The 21,493-nt window shown below is 40.4% G+C and overlaps 2 protein-coding genes, 4 long non-coding RNA genes and 1 pseudogene across 12 annotated transcripts; 5 read left to right on the top strand and 2 right to left on the bottom strand.

Moving 5' to 3' along the window:
• Positions 1–40: 40 nt before the first annotated feature.
• Positions 41–1,704, top strand: LOC124188516 (neugrin-like). 2 transcript variants are annotated; one of them, XM_046581201.1, is made up of 2 exons: positions 41–1,445; positions 1,504–1,704. In XM_046581201.1, the coding sequence occupies exons 1-2, from the start codon at positions 189–191 to the stop codon at positions 1,630–1,632; spliced, it is 1,386 nt and encodes a 461-aa protein (XP_046437157.1). In that variant the 5' UTR covers positions 41–188; the 3' UTR covers positions 1,633–1,704. The 2 variants fall into 2 exon arrangements, with proteins under 2 accessions (XP_046437157.1, XP_046437158.1); XM_046581202.1 differs by having other exon boundaries at positions 45–1,445; positions 1,507–1,704.
• A 41-nt stretch (positions 1,705–1,745) lies between these two features.
• LOC124188517 lies at positions 1,746–3,609 on the top strand. Of its 2 annotated transcripts, none has more exons than XM_046581204.1 (3): positions 1,746–1,891; positions 2,606–2,686; positions 2,764–3,609. In XM_046581204.1, the coding sequence occupies exons 1-3, from the start codon at positions 1,805–1,807 to the stop codon at positions 3,406–3,408; spliced, it is 813 nt and encodes a 270-aa protein (XP_046437160.1). In that variant the 5' UTR covers positions 1,746–1,804; the 3' UTR covers positions 3,409–3,609. The 2 variants fall into 2 exon arrangements, with proteins under 2 accessions (XP_046437160.1, XP_046437159.1); XM_046581203.1 differs by having other exon boundaries at positions 1,748–1,891; positions 2,603–2,686.
• A 793-nt stretch (positions 3,610–4,402) lies between these two features.
• Positions 4,403–7,315, top strand: LOC124188507 (annotated as a pseudogene).
• Positions 7,316–7,989: 674 nt separating this feature from the next.
• On the top strand, positions 7,990–10,088 carry LOC124188505. Of its 3 annotated transcripts, XR_006872383.1 has the most exons (7): positions 7,993–8,191; positions 8,258–8,407; positions 8,626–8,737; positions 8,816–9,048; positions 9,132–9,256; positions 9,673–9,931; positions 9,996–10,088. It is a non-coding gene; the product is annotated as an uncharacterized LOC124188505 (long non-coding RNA). The 3 variants fall into 3 exon arrangements; XR_006872381.1 differs by having other exon boundaries at positions 7,990–8,191; positions 9,132–9,931; XR_006872382.1 differs by having other exon boundaries at positions 7,990–8,191; positions 8,816–9,052; positions 9,132–9,931.
• A 3,939-nt stretch (positions 10,089–14,027) lies between these two features.
• On the bottom strand, positions 14,028–14,722 carry LOC124188504. Its single transcript, XR_006872380.1, has 3 exons — positions 14,635–14,722; positions 14,425–14,564; positions 14,028–14,242 (listed from the first exon to the last, which is right to left on the bottom strand). It is a non-coding gene; the product is annotated as an uncharacterized LOC124188504 (long non-coding RNA).
• Positions 14,723–14,836: 114 nt separating this feature from the next.
• On the top strand, positions 14,837–15,538 carry LOC124188503. The gene is made up of 3 exons (XR_006872379.1): positions 14,837–14,931; positions 15,002–15,141; positions 15,324–15,538. It is a non-coding gene; the product is annotated as an uncharacterized LOC124188503 (long non-coding RNA).
• Positions 15,539–19,400: 3,862 nt separating this feature from the next.
• LOC124188502 lies at positions 19,401–21,008 on the bottom strand. Of its 3 annotated transcripts, none has more exons than XR_006872377.1 (5): positions 20,778–21,008; positions 20,572–20,715; positions 20,314–20,511; positions 19,640–19,908; positions 19,401–19,579 (listed from the first exon to the last, which is right to left on the bottom strand). It is a non-coding gene; the product is annotated as an uncharacterized LOC124188502 (long non-coding RNA). The 3 variants fall into 3 exon arrangements; XR_006872376.1 differs by having other exon boundaries at positions 20,314–20,522; positions 20,577–20,715; XR_006872378.1 differs by having other exon boundaries at positions 20,314–20,522; positions 20,613–20,715.
• Positions 21,009–21,493: the final 485 nt, after the last annotated feature.

Raw genomic sequence — 21,493 nt, 5'->3', positions numbered from 1 at the left:
AAAAAACCAAAATTATTTTATTGAAATTATCCATGTGACAGGTCCGAATTTACACATCTGGCAATGTTGTTGAAAAATTCGTCTGCTGTCTGATTCTGCCGACCGTCCGTCTGTGTTTTCTGAATTCAGTTTGACACACGTGCTTGTTAATAGAAGAAGAAGAAAATAAAAATCTTTGATTTTTCAGTATGTGGAGATCAGTACTCACCCGTTTGTCTCAGTCTAGAAGCCTTACCACATCTAGTCATAATTTTACCGACTATAAAGGAGCATCTTTTTCAAATGCAGACTTCGAAAGAAAGAGACAAAAGTATGTGAAAAAGGATGATTTTGACTATCCAAAAAGGAATGATAACAGCCGGGATTACAAAAAGAATAGTGATGGATATCCTCAGAGATACAATTCTAATTCAGGGAGCAGACATACAAGTTTCAATGCTGATGATGAAGACAGCTGGGAAGATCGTCCTGCACACAAAAATAGGTATTCAAATAATAGAGATACTTACACCTCTAGATTCAGAAGCCAAGAAAGAGAAGATTATGGTGAAGAAAGAAATCAGGGAAATGCAAATCTATCAGAAATTGGTGTACCCAGCAAATGGAAAGTTGGTAATCATTTTGTCAAAGAATCTGACAGACTAAGGGAAATTCAGAATAAGTGCAGAGGAGACTTCAAGAAAATGGCCAGTTTCACAGTCAAAAGAAACCCTGGCATAAGAAGACAGGTTGAAGCCCTTGGAGAGTTTGCTAATGAAAATGAGTTCGCAAGGGAAGAAGATTTTGATGACGAAGTGAATGTGAACAAGTTTGACAAAATGTACGATGAAGCACAGAGCAAAAAACAAGAGATTAAGGAACTTGTCAAAATGAAGATGGTCAAGCAAAAATATTTCAAAGATGCGGTTGAAGAAAAAACTCTTTCGTGGTCAGATAAGGAACATATTCGTTTTCTACACAACAGTGATCCGCAACAGTGGACATTTGAGATGATTGCAGAGCATTTTCGCATTGAACCGCAAGTAGCTAAAGCTATTGCTACTGCTAAATGGATTCCCAAAAAACCAAAATCAGAGGAATTAAATCTATCCAACCCTATTGAAATTCATCCATTAGCAAATGTTGTAGAAGAACAGCAGGAAATTACAAGAACTTCAACACATCCATCAAAGTCACGAATGTTCAAGGAAAACCAGAGAGTAACTCTGCAGGAGTTGAAAAAAGACATGGGAATAACAGAAGAAAGTATAGTGAAGAACAATTTTAAATCTACAGAAGTTGATTTGGAGCCTGAAGATGTTAGCGTCGACAAAGACTTGGTGCTTCAATACCTTTCGAACAAATCGCCTCCCAAGTGGTCATCTCAAGAGTCTACCCATTCGGAACGGAAAGTCCTCGAGGAGGCTGACTTGAAAATTGTACAATTAAGCGAAGATAGAGACACGGTATTACTATACTTCTATTAATCATAATTATCTCTAAATTGTAATCAAATGTTTTCAGCAGCAAAATTCAAGGATCTTGACGAAGACGGAAAATGGCGAAAATACTGATAGTATCTACCAAAAAGGCGATTCATTCTACACGGCAGACGGAGAACTTCTTTATAGAGTTCCAAATTTATCGAAATAGTTTTTTCATAACTATTTAAAAGTTGAAGGCTAGTTTTTGTTTCTATTGAAATACACCTGCGTTTAGTCATAATGAGTTATGTTATGAGTAATGAGGAAGTTTAGTCTCTACAGTTTCAATCCTGAATGCTAGATGGCGTTTGTGTTTCTTATTTCTTTATCACTTTGCAACCATGGCCGAAGATGCACAGCGCCGTGTTGAGTCTGCTCTCTCCAATTTCGTCGATGAAATCGAAAAATCCAAACTTCGAAAGATGCAGGTATAAGATCATGGTTAAATTACTTCCTTGACTTGTGTTGAAATTATCTTTTATCAGCGTACCATGCACCTGTGCGCGGCAGAGTGCTGCTCTGATAGCACGGCATCGATGAACAGTGTTCATGCTTGTGTGGAGCATTGCACTCGTGATGTTAACGTGGCGCAGAATTTCGTGCAAAACGAGATGGGGCAGTTCCAGGAACGGCTCCAGCGAGGGGTGCTACTGTGTCAGGACAAAATCAAGGAAAAAGTTGGACCCTCTCCTAGTGAGGGAGACATGAAACGCTTCAGAGCAGAGTTTGAAAGCTGTGCTGTTGATTGTGTCAACTACCACATCAATCAGCTCCCCAGTCTGATGCAGAAGATCAAGAAAGGGCTCGATCAAGCTTGATTCCCTTGCCAACTCAAGTCTAGTTTAACTCAATTGATAGTGAAATGTAATGCCGCCTCAATTCCTATGAATGTCATGGACAGTTTTGCAAGATCGTTACAACCAGAGAGTCTGTGAAATCAGTTCCAAAGCCAACATTTTGCATACCAAAAATGCCAAGCTCCTGGATTTAAGAGCTTATTTTTTTATAATCAGCAAACATTGTGATTCATGGGACTACAGAAATAAAGGCTCACAGCAATTACAAAGGCGTCGTATCTTTATTTTAGTGTGGTCTCTGTCTCGTAGTGTGAGATGTTAATGCTGGTTACTTTTTTAAAGCAGAACTCACCTCTAACAACCGGACTCAGATCTAATTCGCTAATAAAAGGAGGTGCTTCATCGTACTCCACTCCAAATGATCGGGTTAGTACAAATAATATATTTAATTATAATGTGTTAAATTATCATTTGTCAAAATGCTAAAATTCCTTTTCCATTAGAAGGAGAATAGAATCGCTCTGGTGGACTTGTCGTCTAGCGTCGATATAGGCCAAATAGTAGAAGAAGATATCAACGAAAGGATGGCTCATTTCTATGTCTACGCTACTAAACTTCAGTCATTAGCTTCTTCCGGTCGAAGCATGGGATTGGCCTCTGGTTTTCTTGATATGAAAGCTTTCATGCATTGGAGTGTTGTAGTTAAATTCGAGTCGCCGGAATCCGTTTACACGCTGGATGCTGACACGTCAGGTGGTCTAACGGGTGCTGAGTTCGTGGTCAAAGTGAAACGCGAATACCCAGAACAAGTGCAGCGCCAAATATTTGTTGGCTCTGTAATAATCTCACCCCGAGAACTTATTCGTCGTGCAAAGGAAGTACGCCTTAACGAGGGCAAGTATGATTTTATCTTTGCCAATTGTCAATCGTGGGCACACACATTTTGTCGTGAAATATCACCCGATTTTGCCAATAACTTACCTGCTACCATTGGTGACTGCACGTCTTTGGCTGCAACTGTTGGAGCCACTGTGGTTTCCTTGGGTTTCACTGGTATGGCCATTGGATGGACCGTTTATAAAACACTTCAATATCGAAAATCGAAACGTGAGTCGCAAGATAAGGAAGAATACGAAGACGAAAATTAGCTTAAACTTGTACCATTCAAATCTGCCTTCAAATACTATATTTAGTATTTAAGTTCTTTACTTTTCATTGATCCTTGCCTTCCTTTTCAGTATTAAGTTTCTGGGTGTGGTATATCAAATTCCTCGGCTTGTGGTATAAAATAACCCCTCTGTAAAAACTAAGCTTAAAGTTCTTTCCTTAAAGTTATTCAGTTCTGAAAACGTTATATTTATGCTGCTATAAATGAAAAATATGGCCTGTTTATATTATATATTAGTGAAGTAAATATTAACAAACGAAATTGAAACACCTGAACCTGAATCAATACACTTCTATACTTTAAAACTCAACCAAACTTTTTAGCTGTGAGATTTAGAATAATTTTTGCTTCTCTCATTTGCAAACAAACCTTTTTCACTTCATGCAACAACAAATTATAACATTTGGCAAAAATTCATTTTGAATTTTTTTATACCATAACGATTCGTATATGAAAAGTCCGGAAGGTTTTTGGAAAACATCTTTGTTTTAGACAATAAATTATTTTTCTTTACATTTGTCTAAAATGTTTAAAATTAGAAATACCCCATTACTCATTTGCTAAATTAGATTTTAAAGTAATTTTGAAGGATTCGCAACAGAATGTACAAATTTACACACAAAATTTATTTTTTTAACATTTATTCATCTGATTCATTCCATCTTACGTTCCTAATGCTACTTGCAAGTACCATTATTGTCATCGATTGTGGCTGTGCATCCCATGTGGACACACTTCAGAGCAAATAAAAGTAATTGATGTTTAAAAGGAGGAGATCCCTTTGCTTAGCTGTTACTCCTGTTAGAACTTAGAAGAATTTCAGAACGCTGTTTGTATAAAGGCTGTTGGTACATTTAATGATTTTTTTAAATTTTTCTCCTCAGTCATCTTTTATAGTCATGTCCATTTTATTTTATTTTATTTTGTTTTATTTTCCCGTAGGGATTCTAGTCACAGTCGAAGGAGGCTCAGTTTCGACACGCCACCGCTACGATACAAATCGCTATTCAAACGTACGAAAAAAGGTTGTATTCTTCAACACGAAACGTACGGAAATGTTACGCAAAATGCCTTCACTTTTTATAGACATAGATTGCTCGCAGAAATCTCTTTCAGATAGATGTAATTTCCAGGGGTATCTGTGTTTTTACACAGCGTTTTCCCTGTAAAATCGCAGTCGCCAAAAACGCGCCACTAGCTTTCGATGGCCACCGCTATTCCCGCCAAAGACGCACTAATCTTTATTTTATGCCGCTAGATGCGCCACATTGGGGCTCATTTTCCCGGCTTGAAGCGCGTCAACCCAAGAAGCTAGTTTCCAGGCCTACTAGAAGTGAGTTCGGTAGTAGTTTTAACGACTGTCCGGCGGCCTTATAATACATGTAGATCCAAAAAAGCGTCCGGTTTGTTTGTTTACGTTTGAACATGGTTTGAATGTTATTAAACTTAAACTTAAAATAAAAAATAACAATAAAATAAAATAAAACAATTAAAATAATAAAATAACAACAACATATCTTCTAAAACAAAGTAAGTTTTCCTATGTGTTTAGACAAACAAATTGGTTATTTACACATTTTTTGGTATGCCTCAAGTCCATATAGATATGTAGAATTTCAATTTTTGAGTGTGATCTACAACAATTGACAAACATTTCTTACTGAAATATTTCTTTTTCCTTTTTAGATGCCTGGAGAAGTTCAAATGGAAGACGAAGCTGAGACTTTCACATTCCAGGCCAAGATTGCTCAGCTTATGAGCTTGATTATCAACACCTTCTATAGTCGATCTCCCACTCCTCAAATGCCCTAGACAAGATCCGTTATGAATCCCTGACTGACCCAAGCAAGTTGGACAGAGGTAAGGATCTTAAAATCAAGATTGTCCTCAACAAGAATGCTGACTCACTCTCGACATCAACGCATGATGTCCACAAGAGCATCAAACGGTAACGTCACTGTAGGGGAGCGCATGGATCCTTACAGTGACTCGTGGAACAGCTCCAGGTTGGATGATTCGACTACAACGACGTTGAGTAGTGTCAACTCGACGCTGGAGGACTTGGTGAGACAACAACAACAACCCAAATCGGTACAACATAACTTGAATTCGTGATTTTATTAAAATTCTTACAAAAATAAATGTAATTCGCCCTTATAGTTAACTACGGCAACTGATTCGGACATGGAGTCCAAGTTTTCGGCCAAGGTTCTGGTAATGCTGCCCGTCTTCCGCTTCCTGCAGTTGCTGTGTGAGAATCACAATCGAGACCTGCAGAACTTTTTGCGGGCCCAGTCCAACAAAAACAGTTGCAATTTAGTGTCAGAGACACTCATGTTCATCGACTGCATTTGCGGATCGACGACGGGTGAACTGGGTCTGCTCGGCCTCTACATTAATGAGCACAACGTCACCCTCATCAACCAAACCCTGGAAACATTGACGGAATAGTGCCAAGGACCTTGTCACGAAAACCAAAACTGCATCGCCACTCACGAGTCGAATGGACTGGACATCATCACGGCTCTTCTTCTTACCGACATCAATCCATTAGGTAACAATTTCCTTTCATTCCATTTGATTCTAATAATTATTGTATCAATTATTTAGGACAACGGAGAATGGATCTTGTTTTAGAGTTGAAAAACAACGCCTGGGTTGTTGCTGGCCGTCATGGAGAGTCGTGGCGACAGCGAGAACGCGGAAAGGATCCTGTACAACATGAATCCTCGCCAATTGGTGGACGTTGCCTGCAAAGCCTATCACCAAAAGTTGGTCGGTGGAGAAGAGGCGGCCAATCCGAAAGAAGTCGCCAGTCGGCCAGAACATTTACATTTTGTGCCACCAATTGGCGCAGCACAACAAAGAATTGGCCGCCCTGATGAAACCGCCGCCAGTGGACGGAGTTAGCGGTGATGCGGCCCTGCAGTGCTACGCCGATCACACGGCGCAAATCGAAATTGTCCGTCACGACCGGACGATGGAGCAGATTGTCTTCCCCATTCCGGAAATGTGCGAGTATTTGACCAACGACACGAAAGTGCGCGTCTTCCACACGGCGGAGCGGGACGACCAGGGATCGAAAGTGGCCGCCTTCTTCGAAGGAGTCGACGACATGTTTGACGAGATGAAATGGCAGAAGAAATTGCGCGGACAGCCGTTCCTCTTTTGGGTCAGCTCGCACATGTCCATCCTCTTCAATTTGGCCGTCATTATCAACTTGATTGTCGCCTTCTTTTACCCGTTTGACACTGACGGACCGGCTCCTGATCCTGGCACTCACCTCTCAGGTCTGCCCAACTTGGAATAGTAACTCCCATTTCCATCTTTTCAACGATCTTTTCCATTTATTAATTCAGGTCTCATCTGGGCCGTCATGCTCCTATCCGCCGCTGTGGCCATCACGTTACCCAAACCGTCGGGTATCAGGACTCTCGTCATGACAGTCATCCTCCGGCTTATTTGCTCAGCCGGCCCTCAACCCACACTGATGCTCCTTGGCACCGCCGCGGTAGTGTTGAAGGGCGTCCATCTGCTGAGCATCATGGGCAACGCCGGGACATTCCAGCGGAGCGTCAGACAAATCTGCACGGACACGGAGATTGTCTACCACGTCGTTTACCTCATCTTTTGCTTCCTCGGACTCAGCACCCATCCGTTCTTCTTCTCCGTCCTTTTGTTTGACGTCGTCTACCGCAACACAAACTCAGTTTCTCTCAATTGTTCTTATTTCAGCGTTTTTGTGAACTGGAATGAGGGTATTCATATGATAAAACTAGTCTTATTGTCTTAAAATCATGGCTTTACTACCCTCATTCTTGGCATTGTATAACTACGTGTTACGAGTTGGAATTTAATACAACCAATCGCGGTTTGCTATATAAAAACCTTTGTTCGATTTCTCTCCATACCCCTGCTTGTGACAGCTATCCAACGACACCGAGTTTCGAATAGAAAAGCGGTACATAGAGCTTAACATTTTGGTCATGAGAAATGATTTTAGAAAAATGATGACGAATGGAATTGGTTATTCGTGGAGGATAATCCGCGGAGTTGGTTGCATAAATTTACTTAGAATGCTTCGTAAGAAATTCACTAGGCTACTCAACTAAGTTGATCCATAAATCACACTTCGCTAATCTATAAGTGAGTTGATGAAAATTCTGCCCTCTCTTCATTAGAAAACAAAATTTGTTGCCTAGATAGTCCGGCTTTAAAGTTGCATTAAATGTCTTCAATTCCAACATGATAGGGATCCAAATGATACAAGTTGTGAAAATGGTCAAAAGGTAACCGAAAAAAAAATAGTTAGGCTTGCTCCTGGATTACAGTTACACCCCGAAATGATGTTTATAATAAGCGCCGAGCAATCACCCTACATTGCGCGAAAAAATACTTAACCTATATACCTATAACCTTTCTCCGAACCCCCAAAAATTTATTATGCACACTCCCTCATTTAAGTTAAACCCCAAAAGTCCCGGAGGGAAACTGGCGACGCTAGGCGCGAGGCACAATTTATTTTATTGGAAAATTATTCAAAAATTATTCAAAGTTCACAGCCAGACTTTTGCCGCTTTGGCTGATTGGCTAGCGGAGATGCCATATGATGCCATAATGCGGACGTTTTTAATTGCAAAACTGAAAATGGCAATGCTGCACCTCGCGCGTTACTTTCAAAATGGCTGCTGGCATTGGTCGACACGACGAGAATCGACAACAACTGATAGATCCCCACAGTAGTGATCGTCCTGGTTTGTAATGTATATCCGCTTCATGTTTTTGCTTTGCAAACCAATTAAAATATAAAGCAGAACTTTGTTATGTAGGTGCCAGTTCATGTGAAATCTTGAGCTGAACGCCAAATATCAGGCTAGATGCCTAGATCTTTCCAAGATAAGGCAATGTGATTTTTCGAAGAAATTGTGCTTATCGCGTGCTGTGGTTTGTTGGGTAATTCAGCATGCTAAATGTAAATGGTAAGTATATGTATATAGTATACCATACCATGTGTCAACATGTTTTTAACTAATTCTATTACTCTTGCCTTCCACGTTCATTTGGTTGTGATAAATGTTTGCAGTTTCTAGAGGATTGCATAGTCCATCTTCATTCTCTTATTGTTTATTATTCTGTTACATGTTTCTTCTGAATAATATTATTTGAAATGCTAAATTTACATCTTTGTTTCCTCTAGATTCCTGACTCTAGATTTTCGGGGTATTTGGGAAATGAGAACTACAGAAGCAGATGTTTGATATGGGCCTATTCACTTCAGCCTGCATTTACTTATTCAAATGTCAACTTTGGTACATGTTTCTTTTCTGAAGTCAAGAATTGCCTGGTAAATCTTCATTCTCTAATTCTTTATTTTTTCACAATTTTAGGGGTAGTCACTAGTCAATAGGTGTGTAAAATTGTGTCCACCAGGTGGCGGAGTGTTTGTTCGTGAGTGAGTGAGTGACCGGTGACGATTCCGGATTCCGCCATTTGCTTTTTGAGACAGACGGAAATGTAAATGTGTTGCTGACGGTGTTTTTCGCTTTTACTTTGAAAAAACCATGAGGTATTTCCACGCCATTCGACCAAGCTGAATTGAAAGTGAACAATTCAAAAGCAAGTTAGTGAGTCGTGGATTTTTTACTTTTCGAAAAGTCCATGTTCTAGTCTTCTCTAAATTAAATTTGATTTATTTTATAAAAGCATGTCGAAGATCTTCTACCTTACTCCACGTTATCGCTGCCATGTCACGAAGATGCGCTTTTGAGAGGGTCTCTACTAAATTGCAAGACAAAAATGTGTTGAAAACACTCAGGAAATCTGAAATGGTAATAATGTATTGTAAGATAAATCAAGTAGGGTAGCATTTTGTTCTTGATGTCGAAGACAAGTGACATCTTATTTCATGCTTCTAAATAAGTTAGCTTTTGTGGAAAGTTCTTGTAAAGAGTTGTAAATTTTGTTAGATCTAACAGAACAGAAATTCCCTTCATTCTTAAAAACATAACACAGTCTATGGTAATATTTTTTATTTCTTTTTCTCTAGTTTAGTGTACATTTGAAGTTAATCATTGCCTTAACTACTAGGTGTTTTTTGCAGGTGGTTTTTTGTTTATTTAACAGTTTTAAGCCAAAGTTAAACATCACTTGCATGTATTTTCATGTTTTTCTTTGCAAATTTTATTATCAATATTTTTTTCTTTGGCCATTAATGTTATTTTCCTTTGTGTGATTCCATGGTCAGTTTGATGTTTGAGTTGTTTTGGTGTTGCTGTTGTGCAGTGGTTTTGCAGCCCTTTTCCAGTTGAGAGCTGCACTTGAATGGAGCTTGTGCAGACTTGTAGTTGAACATCATACTTAAATGTGTCATTTGCCTATGTTGGTGTCCATGCAGTGTTGAACAGTTGGATAAAATTGTCAATGTTGCCTGATGGCTGTTGGGCTTATTTTATCGGCTTCGTTTTGTCGATATGTCTTCTCTTGCTACCTGTTCCGGCGTTGAGGTAATGCTTGATGTAAAGTCTCATTTAATTATTGACTTTTAATTAAAATCTCCCCTCATTTCAGTTCAATCGTTTGCCGCTTTCCGGCTTCGACTTGATTCATTGGTGAAACTGAGGTTGCTGAAATTCAAGACTCGTCAATATAAATTATGTAGATGTAGAAAAATTACAAGTGCATATCTGGGCTCCCTTCTTCAGTGGCCCCGTTTCCCTAAATAACCACTAACCAACGCCCGCCGGTGGTCACTCACTCACTGCGACAACCAGGAGGAAGGGAGATGTTTGGTCGACCGGGGACTTGCAAGGCGCATGATTCGATGAAATCTGTTGGAGGGTCATGAGTCTAAGCCGGAAGCCTTCTATGACACACTGCTCTCATAATAACTGCTCCTCAGCTTTCTTCGCTCTTTTTCCGGTTTCTCTTAACCATGGCCGGGTAATCTCCCTGGTCGAGTCAGTCGGGCAGTGTCTCCCCCTGCTTGACTGGCTACAGTTTGTACCGGACGGTTTGTTTAATAAATAAAACAAGTATAAAAAACCATATAATGTTTTCATTTTATAAATTGTTAATAGGTAACAACTTGATTAACAAGCATATTTATGTAACGTTGTTTATTAAACAGACCGTCCGATACAAACTCTTAGTTAGTACTATTGCTCAAAAACTGATTCTCTTGAATCAGCAGACTCGAGTGTTTATAGCGCCGCCAAGGTAGATATTTCTGAATGGTACCCGTCTTGTCAACTGCTAATGATTCGTGTTCTTGGTTTGACAGAAGCTGTGTTGTGTGTGTTGATCGTCTCCACCATGCACGCGATAATGAAGACCAGCAACGTCTTGATCAAGGAGAAGCAAAGAACGACGATGTAACTACTAAATAGCGGGGTGGGTACCGCTAAATTCATTCTTAGTTGAATGTCGAATCGCTAATAGCATTGTTGGTTATGGTAGAACAGTTTTCCACACTGGTACGCTGTATGACGTCGAGCATTGCCAAAATGGAAGTGATCTTTGAAGAACTGAGCGTCTTCAAAGCCAGCAATGTTTCTTTTTTAAAATTACTGTGGTAATAATTCAAGATGATGAAGTCTAATTAGGTAGAAAACCTTTCTGAAAAGTTTAGGAGCCATTGTTAATTTCAATTGGTGTAAAGTGAGTTTTAAGCCATAATCATTTGGTATTAATTTTTATATGGGTTGTTGTAGACCCATTCCAATCCCCAGCAACGTAAACCTGCAGAAGGAAAGGCACGTAAAACTTGTCATGCAGTGGTGTAGAGGTTGGGTGAGAACGGGATGTATTACATAACCATTTGGTATTCATTTTGAATTTTGATATTGGTTGTTGTAGACCCACCCCCAGCAACGACAACCTGCAAAAGGAAAGGCACGTTAAACTTGTCAAAAAGAGGTTGGGTGAGAACGGGATGTGTTACTGTTACATAACCATTTTCATTTTGATATTGCTTGTTGTAGACCCATCCCCAGAAACTTCAACCTGCAAAAGGAAAAGGCAGTCCGCCTGTCCTTCACATTCGAAGGTCACGGAGATCATTGCATAAAACGTGTCATGCAGTGGTGTAGAGGTTGGGTGAGAACGGGACGTGTTTCATCATTTTCAAGTAGCTACAATAGCCGCAAGGCTTAAAAGGTGAGGGTGATCAAAAAATCGTATAAAAGGAGAGAGAAAAGGCGAAGGTAAATCAGTCGAGGGAGCATCTCCGACACGGCAACAACTGCAGCGCTCTGTCTGTCAGTTCGCATCCATGGGTAAATATTCTGTCTTTTACATAGAGTTTGGTATCAATCCTTCTTTTGATTATGTATGCCTGTTATTATGTAATATTTATGTTAAAATTTATAATTGTCTAGCAAACTATGGCGTAGTGCTGCTGTTGGGTGTTGAATCTTTGATGGCTGGGTCGACCACTGGTGAACCGATGTTTTCTTGGTATGGCGGATACCAAACCGCAACGCCGCCGCCTTACTACCCAAAAGCAACTTACGCAACGACCAGTTACTGCACCGAGGTCTTCAAGTACTACACCACTAAAGCACCGGACTTCAATAGCACAACTTACGCTGCCCCGAGCCACTACACTGACGCCCTGAAGTATTAGTCTGCCGCGAGTTACTACACCACCAAGGCGATGGAGGATGACTACGCATGCTGCCCATCCTCCGAGGCTCATATACCGAGGCTCCTAAGTATTACTTTGTTCTCATCTACTTATTGCACCGATTTTCCTAAATACTACTCTGTTCCCAGCTGCTACACCGAGGCTCCCGCTGATTACTACACCGAAGCTTCAAAGTACTACTCTGCCCTGATCTACACAACCATAACTGAGGCGGCCAAGTATTACGCTGTCCTGACTTGCTGCACAGAAGCTGCTCTTTCGTACTACGTTGAACAGGAATACTGCACTGATGCTCCAGTTCACTACACCACGACCTACGCTACACCGCAGCTCCCAAGTACTACACCGAAGAAGCCGCCTACAACAACGTATGCTGCCTAGTTTACTACACCGAGGCTCCCAAGTACTACATCACTAAGGCACCGGAATTCTACACGTCTATACATGCTGCCCCTGCCTACTACACCGAGGCCCCGCATTACTACAACACTGAAGCGCTCAAGTACTACACTACACTACTGTAGCTATCGTTGATGGCTGGGTCGACTGCTGGTGTAGCGATATCTCCTTGGTATGACGGAAACCAAACCGCAACGCCGCCGCCTTCCTACTCAACTTACGCAATGACCAGTTCCTGCACCGATGTCTTCAAGTACTACACCACCAAACCACGGGAGTTTTATACCACAACTTACGCTGCCCCGAGCCACTACACTGATGCCCTGAAGTATTACTCTGCCCTGAGTTACTACACCATCTAGGCGACGGATGACACCACATGACTACGTATACTGCCTATCCTACTACACCGAGGCTTCTAGGTATTACTCTGTACTCAGCTACTTATTGCACCGATTTTCCTAAATACTATTCTGTTCCCAGCTGATATACCGAGGCTCCCGCTGATGTCTCCATCAAGACGGTCGAATACTACACTGAAGCGACAAAGTACTACTCTGCCCCGATCTACACAACCACAACTGAGGCGGCCAAGTATTACGCAGTCCCGACTTGCTACACCAAAGCTGCTCTTTCGTGCTGCGTCGAACAGAGATACTACACTGATGCTCCAGTCTACTACACCACGACCTACGCTAAACCTAGCTACAACACCGCAGACCCCAAGTACTACACCGAAGAAGGCGTCCATACACAACTACGTACGCTGCCTAGCTTACTACATCGAGGAATTTAAGTATTACTCCTCCAAACTGCTACCAAACTGAGGTTCATATGTATTACATCAGCAATTCTTCCCACCTTGTCACCACTATTTACGCTACTCCGAGCTATATACCGAGCTCTTAAGTATTTTTTGGATGGGTTGAAAGATTATTGAAATACAAGATTGATTCATAAATCACAATTGCATGTCTATTTTCTCTTAAGTACCTTTTCTCCTGCTGATCATTGCATAATGTGAAAAATATTTTTGAGTGCTATGTAAACTTACAAATAATGATCTTGCAAAATACAACAATGAAAATTCAAACTCCTGTTTTACATTTCAAAATTTTTTTCCTATCATTAAAATTCAAAGACCAACAAACAATATTTCTAAAAATTCAAAATCCACCATCTATTTTTCTGCTAAGTCCAGACTTTTGTTTTTGAAAAAAAATTTAAAAAAATCCCCCCTTACAAAGTTTTTTAAAAATTTTGCTAAAAAATTTGATACGAATTTTTATTGCATAAAAAATTTATTTTCATAATGATCACATACATTTATTTTTCCTGTGGCCCCCAGGGGGGGGGGGCCTGTCGCTTTCTCTACCGCGATAATAACATGATGCAAGTTATATGCAAGTTATTATTTGTTTGGTGCAGAAAGCTTGTTTTATCTAGCAGTTCTCGACTGTTTCAAACCTGACATTGATCAGGTTGCCTCAGTCGTATACTGCATGATTGAATGAAAACTCAAAAGACGACAGATCAAACTTTTAACGCAGCAACACAAAATATCACTGGCAGAGCAATTTCGTATGGCATGGATGAAAACGACAACACAAAATTTTTGAAGTCAGGAACCCAGATGGAACAGCTCAGCTACAACAGCACAGCAACTTCTGGATCACACTGCAATCGCATTCAGCATACAACAGTTCAATCTGTCTTTGTCACACCTTTCACCATTTGGCTGCAACAAGGTAACCACCAGCATTTGTTTTACCTGTTTAAGAAAAGAAAATTATTTTCGAGAAACACAACTGTGTACACATTATAACAAAAGAATACAAAGAGTGACAGAAAACTACGCAGTCCAACAGAAAAACTTTGATATCCGATTCAAAGCTTCTATAGTAAACTAAATCTGTAGTACTTCTGCAAGACATTTGATCAAAAAATAATTACTTTTTACTGTTGAATGGGGTGAGACGTAAGCCAAAGAATAGGCAGCGAGACGCACGAGGCACGCCATTTCGGAAATGTACAGGAACTTCCCAAGTCTGAGGTGAATGATTTGGCAAATTGGTTTCTTCATGCTATATCACCTGTAAATTTTCACATCAACATTTTACATTCAATAACAATAGGAAATTTAACAATCAATACGGAAAATACCTTTTAATTTTCATCGTGAGAAACGTCACAACCAACAACCCACTTCTGCTGCGTCTTGGATCAAAATGGCCGATAAGCTTCTCTGAAGACACTCACGCTACCTGGTGGACATCATTTCAGCCACTTATTCAGGAGTCTAATGGCTGTCAATAGGTGGCTGTGAATAAGTGGCTGTATGATGTCCACCAGATAGCGCGATTGCCGATTGTCTTCAGGGACGCTTATCGGCCATTTTGATCCAAGACGCAGCAGAAGTGGGTTGTTGGTTGTGACGTTTCTCACGATGAAAATTAAAAGGTATTTTCCGTATTGATTGTTAAATTTCCTATTGTTATTGAATGTAAAATGTTGATGTGAAAATTTACAGGTGATATAGCATGAAGAAACCAATTTGCCAAATCATTCACCTCAGACTTGGGAAGTTCCTGTACATTTCCGAAATGGCGTGCCTCGTGCGTCTCGCTGCCTATTCTTTGGCTTACGTCTCACCCCATTCAACAGTAAAAAGTAATTATTTTTTGATCAAATGTCTTGCAGAAGTACTACAGATTTAGTTTACTATAGAAGCTTTGAATCGGATATCAAAGTTTTTCTGTTGGACTGCGTAGTTTTCTGTCACTCTTTGTATTCTTTTGTTATAATGTGTACACAGTTGTGTTTCTCGAAAATAATTTTCTTTTCTTAAACAGGTAAAACAAATGCTGGTGGTTACCTTGTTGCAGCCAAATGGTGAAAGGTGTGACAAAGACAGATTGAACTGTTGTATGCTGAATGCGATTGCAGTGTGATCCAGAAGTTGCTGTGCTGTTGTAGCTGAGCTGTTCCATCTGGGTTCCTGACTTCAAAAATTTTGTGTTGTCGTTTTCATCCATGCCATACGAAATTGCTCTGCCAGTGATATTTTGTGTTGCTGCGTTAAAAGTTTGATCTGTCGTCTTTTGAGTTTTCATTCAATCATGCAGTATACGACTGAGGCAACCTGATCAATGTCAGGTTTGAAACAGTCGAGAACTGCTAGATAAAACAAGCTTTCTGCACCAAACAAATAATAACTTGCATATAACTTGCATCATGTTATTATCGCGGTAGAGAAAGCGACAGGCCCCCCCCCCTGGGGGCCACAGGATAAATAAATGTATGTGATCATTATGAAAATAAATTTTTTATGCAATAAAAATTCGTATCAAATTTTTTAGCAAAATTTTTAAAAAACTTTGTAAGGGGGGATTTTTTTAAATTTTTTTTCAAAAACAAAAGTCTGGACTTAGCAGAAAAATAGATGGTGGATTTTGAATTTTTAGAAATATTGTTTGTTGGTCTTTGAATTTTAATGATAGGAAAAAAATTTTGAAATGTAAAACAGGAGTTTGAATTTTCATTGTTGTATTTTGCAAGATCATTATTTGTAAGTTTACATAGCACTCAAAAATATTTTTCACATTATGCAATGATCAGCAGGAGAAAAGGTACTTAAGAGAAAATAGACATGCAATTGTGATTTATGAATCAATCTTGTATTTCAATAATCTTTCAACCCATCCAAAAAATACTTAAGAGCTCGGTATATAGCTCGGAGTAGCGTAAATAGTGGTGACAAGGTGGGAAGAATTGCTGATGTAATACATATGAACCTCAGTTTGGTAGCAGTTTGGAGGAGTAATACTTAAATTCCTCGATGTAGTAAGCTAGGCAGCGTACGTAGTTGTGTATGGACGCCTTCTTCGGTGTAGTACTTGGGGTCTGCGGTGTTGTAGCTAGGTTTAGCGTAGGTCGTGGTGTAGTAGACTGGAGCATCAGTGTAGTATCTCTGTTCGACGCAGCACGAAAGAGCAGCTTTGGTGTAGCAAGTCGGGACTGCGTAATACTTGGCCGCCTCAGTTGTGGTTGTGTAGATCGGGGCAGAGTAGTACTTTGTCGCTTCAGTGTAGTATTCGACCGTCTTGATGGAGACATCAGCGGGAGCCTCGGTATATCAGCTGGGAACAGAATAGTATTTAGGAAAATCGGTGCAATAAGTAGCTGAGTACAGAGTAATACCTAGAAGCCTCGGTGTAGTAGGATAGGCAGTATACGTAGTCATGTGGTGTCATCCGTCGCCTAGATGGTGTAGTAACTCAGGGCAGAGTAATACTTCAGGGCATCAGTGTAGTGGCTCGGGGCAGCGTAAGTTGTGGTATAAAACTCCCGTGGTTTGGTGGTGTAGTACTTGAAGACATCGGTGCAGGAACTGGTCATTGCGTAAGTTGAGTAGGAAGGCGGCGGCGTTGCGGTTTGGTTTCCGTCATACCAAGGAGATATCGCTACACCAGCAGTCGACCCAGCCATCAACGATAGCTACAGTAGTGTAGTGTAGTACTTGAGCGCTTCAGTGTTGTAGTAATGCGGGGCCTCGGTGTAGTAGGCAGGGGCAGCATGTATAGACGTGTAGAATTCCGGTGCCTTAGTGATGTAGTACTTGGGAGCCTCGGTGTAGTAAACTAGGCAGCATACGTTGTTGTAGGCGGCTTCTTCGGTGTAGTACTTGGGAGCTGCGGTGTAGCGTAGGTCGTGGTGTAGTGAACTGGAGCATCAGTGCAGTATTCCTGTTCAACGTAGTACGAAAGAGCAGCTTCTGTGCAGCAAGTCAGGACAGCGTAATACTTGGCCGCCTCAGTTATGGTTGTGTAGATCAGGGCAGAGTAGTACTTTGAAGCTTCGGTGTAGTAATCAGCGGGAGCCTCGGTGTAGCAGCTGGGAACAGAGTAGTATTTAGGAAAATCGGTGCAATAAGTAGATGAGAACAAAGTAATACTTAGGAGCCTCGGTATATGAGCCTCGGAGGATGGGCAGCATGCGTAGTCATCCTCCATCGCCTTGGTGGTGTAGTAACTCGGGGCAGACTAATACTTCAGGGCGTCAGTGTAGTGGCTCGGGGCAGCGTAAGTTGTGCTATTGAAGTCCGGTGCTTTAGTGGTGTAGTACTTGAAGACCTCGGTGCAGTAACTGGTCGTTGCGTAAGTTGCTTTTGGGTAGTAAGGCGGCGGCGTTGCGGTTTGGTATCCGCCATACCAAGAAAACATCGGTTCACCAGTGGTCGACCCAGCCATCAAAGATTCAACACCCAACAGCAGCACTACGCCATAGTTTGCTAGACAATTATAAATTTTTACATAAATATTACATAATAACAGGCATACATAATCAAAAGAAGGATTGATACCAAACTCTATGTAAAAGACAGAATATTTACCCATGGATGCGAACTGACAGACAGAGCGCTGCAGTTGTTGCCGTGTCGGAGATGCTCCCTCGACTGATTTACCTTCGCCTTTTCTCTCTCCTTTTATACGATTTTTTGATCACCCTCACCTTTTAAGCCTTGCGGCTATTGTAGCTACTTGAAAATGATGAAACACGTCCCGTTCTCACCCAACCTCTACACCACTGCATGACACGTTTTATGCAATGATCTCCGTGACCTTCGAATGTGAAGGACAGGCGGACTGCCTTTTCCTTTTGCAGGTTGAAGTTTCTGGGGATGGGTCTACAACAAGCAATATCAAAATGAAAATGGTTATGTAACAGTAACACATCCCGTTCTCACCCAACCTCTTTTTGACAAGTTTAACGTGCCTTTCCTTTTGCAGGTTGTCGTTGCTGGGGGTGGGTCTACAACAACCAATATCAAAATTCAAAATGAATACCAAATGGTTATGTAATACATCCCGTTCTCACCCAACCTCTACACCACTGCATGACAAGTTTTACGTGCCTTTCCTTCTGCAGGTTTACGTTGCTGGGGATTGGAATGGGTCTACAACAACCCATATAAAAATTAATACCAAATGATTATGGCTTAAAACTCACTTTACACCAATTGAAATTAACAATGGCTCCTAAACTTTTCAGAAAGGTTTTCTACCTAATTAGACTTCATCATCTTGAATTATTACCACAGTAATTTTAAAAAAGAAACATTGCTGGCTTTGAAGACGCTCAGTTCTTCAAAGATCACTTCCATTTTGGCAATGCTCGACGTCATACAGCGTACCAGTGTGGAAAACTGTTCTACCATAACCAACAATGCTATTAGCGATTCGACATTCAACTAAGAATGAATTTAGCGGTACCCACCCCGCTATTTAGTAGTTACATCGTCGTTCTTTGCTTCTCCTTGATCAAGACGTTGCTGGTCTTCATTATCGCGTGCATGGTGGAGACGATCAACACACACAACACAGCTTCTGTCAAACCAAGAACACGAATCATTAGCAGTTGACAAGACGGGTACCATTCAGAAATATCTACCTTGGCGGCGCTATAAACACTCGAGTCTGCTGATTCAAGAGAATCAGTTTTTGAGCAATAGTACTAACTAAGAGTTTGTATCGGACGGTCTGTTTAATAAACAACGTTACATAAATATGCTTGTTAATCAAGTTGTTACCTATTAACAATTTATAAAATGAAAACATTATATGGTTTTTTATACTTGTTTTATTTATTAAACAAACCGTCCGGTACAAACTGTAGCCAGTCAAGCAGGGGGAGACACTGCCCGACTGACTCGACCAGGGAGATTACCCGGCCATGGTTAAGAGAAACCGGAAAAAGAGCGAAGAAAGCTGAGGAGCAGTTATTATGAGAGCAGTGTGTCATAGAAGGCTTCCGGCTTAGACTCATGACCCTCCAACAGATTTCATCGAATCATGCGCCTTGCAAGTCCCCGGTCGACCAAACATCTCCCTTCCTCCTGGTTGTCGCAGTGAGTGAGTGACCACCGGCGGGCGTTGGTTAGTGGTTATTTAGGGAAACGGGGCCACTGAAGAAGGGAGCCCAGATATGCACTTGTAATTTTTCTACATCTACATAATTTATATTGACGAGTCTTGAATTTCAGCAACCTCTCCTCAGTTTTAACAATGATCAAGTCTATGGAACGGCAGCAAAGTAGCAAACGATGAAACTGAAAAACGAATAAAGATTTAATTAAAAGTCGACAACTGAACGAAACATCAAGCATTACTTCAATGCCGGTACCAAGAGACGACATATCGAAAAATGCAGCCGATAAAACAAGACCGACAGCCATCAGGCAACATTGACTATTTTACCCAACTTTTCAACACGGCATATACTGCATGGACACCAACATAGGCAAATGACACATTTAAGTGTGATGTTGAACTGCAAGTCTGCTTCAGAGCATCTCTCAACTGGATAGGGACTTCAAAACCACTGTACACCAAACAGCAACACCATAAACAGCTCAAACATGAAACTGACCATGAACTCCTACAAAGCAAAAGAACATTAATGAACCAATAAAATTTTGAAATGTGAACATATGGTACCGCTAATGAAATTTACTTAATTTAAAATTAATTTGAATTGAAAAAAAGAAACCAGGAAAGAATTCTGTACATCTACTTCCAATATGTTATAAAAACTTGGTAATACTGAGTGGGAATTTTTGTTCTAGTTGGATTGGAAGAAAATTGAAAAAAAAACTCAGTGGAAGCTGATTAACAATGTGGCTATCTTTGAACGGAAACAATTATTTGGAAAGAAGAAATATTACCCATAATTTTCGACAATTTAATCTAATCTTAAACTTGTCAATTGAATACAAAATTTAAAAAACAAACAAAAAATCAAGACTTCCCAAGTTACAACCAATAACATCAGTCAAATTACCACCAATTCATTCCTGTTGTAAAAATAGGGATAACAACAGCTCGATAAACTGCATGCAGCAGCTGCAGCTGAACTTGACTCGATCACACCTTTCCCACCAGCTGGCTGCAACAAAACCACGTTGATGCTACAACAGTCATAAAGCTCAGACTTTTGTCATTTTTTCAATATCCACAACAGTTGAGCAAAGGGATCTCTGACCTGAACATCAACTAATAAAACATAATGCATTATTGCAGGGAAATTGATCAACAGAATTACTTTACTAGCTCTGAAGTGTTTCTGCACGAGATGAGACGTACCGGCTTTAACAACTGCCGACATTTCGGCAAAATGGACAGCAGTTTCGACTTTCGACCCACGTCGTCACATTATTTGGCCAAGTGAAATTATATGCCAGATTGCCTGTAAATTCAGATAGAAACGTCTATGATTAATTGAATATAATAAATTCAAACTAGCATTACCAATTACATTTCAGATTTCATCTGAAAATGTAGATCGACACCGCAATTCCGTATGAATTTGGAATACACTTTCAGTCAGAGTCTCGGAAACAAATGGCAAATATTTCGTCCCACGAAGACACTCGCGTCACCTGGTGGATGGGGGACAATCCATTTTTGCCACCTACCGACAGCCAAAAGATTTCTCACGATTACCACGTTTGACTGTACGGAACGGATGGTGGATTGCTTTCCGAAGCTTAACATCACGACACGACTCACGAGAAATGAATAATCAGATACACATCACATACAAATAAATCTGATGAGATTGGGGGGTATGGGAGCCACTTTTTTGATCACTAAAGTTAAAGAAAATTTTAATGATGTATGATTAAAGTTGACTCACTGGACCTGCCCGTAAAACGCCATGTTCCTGATCTGAGATACTGTACATCCGATTCATTCGGCAAGACCGGCTAATGAGACAAATGATTGACCGAGAGGAATGTAATTTTAAAATCGTTGGAGGACATTTAAAATATTTAAAATTCAATGGAGTTCTATAATATTAAAATCGTTTGAATTCTATTATCGGACATGACAATAACTAAAAAAATTATTGGAGTTCTATTGTCGCGTAGTGGAGTTCTACAGTCGGGCACTGGAGTTCTATTGTCGGGTATTTTTAATAATATTTAAAAAAAGGAGTTCTTGTGTCTCTTGAGTTCTACTGT

The sequence above is a fragment of the Daphnia pulex genome, chromosome 2, assembly GCF_021134715.1.
Source record: "Daphnia pulex isolate KAP4 chromosome 2, ASM2113471v1".
In the NCBI taxonomy this organism is placed as follows: Eukaryota; Metazoa; Arthropoda; class Branchiopoda; order Diplostraca; family Daphniidae; genus Daphnia; species Daphnia pulex.
The sequence above is the reverse complement of the archived record's forward strand: the minus strand, read 5'-3'. Positions and strand labels throughout refer to the sequence as shown.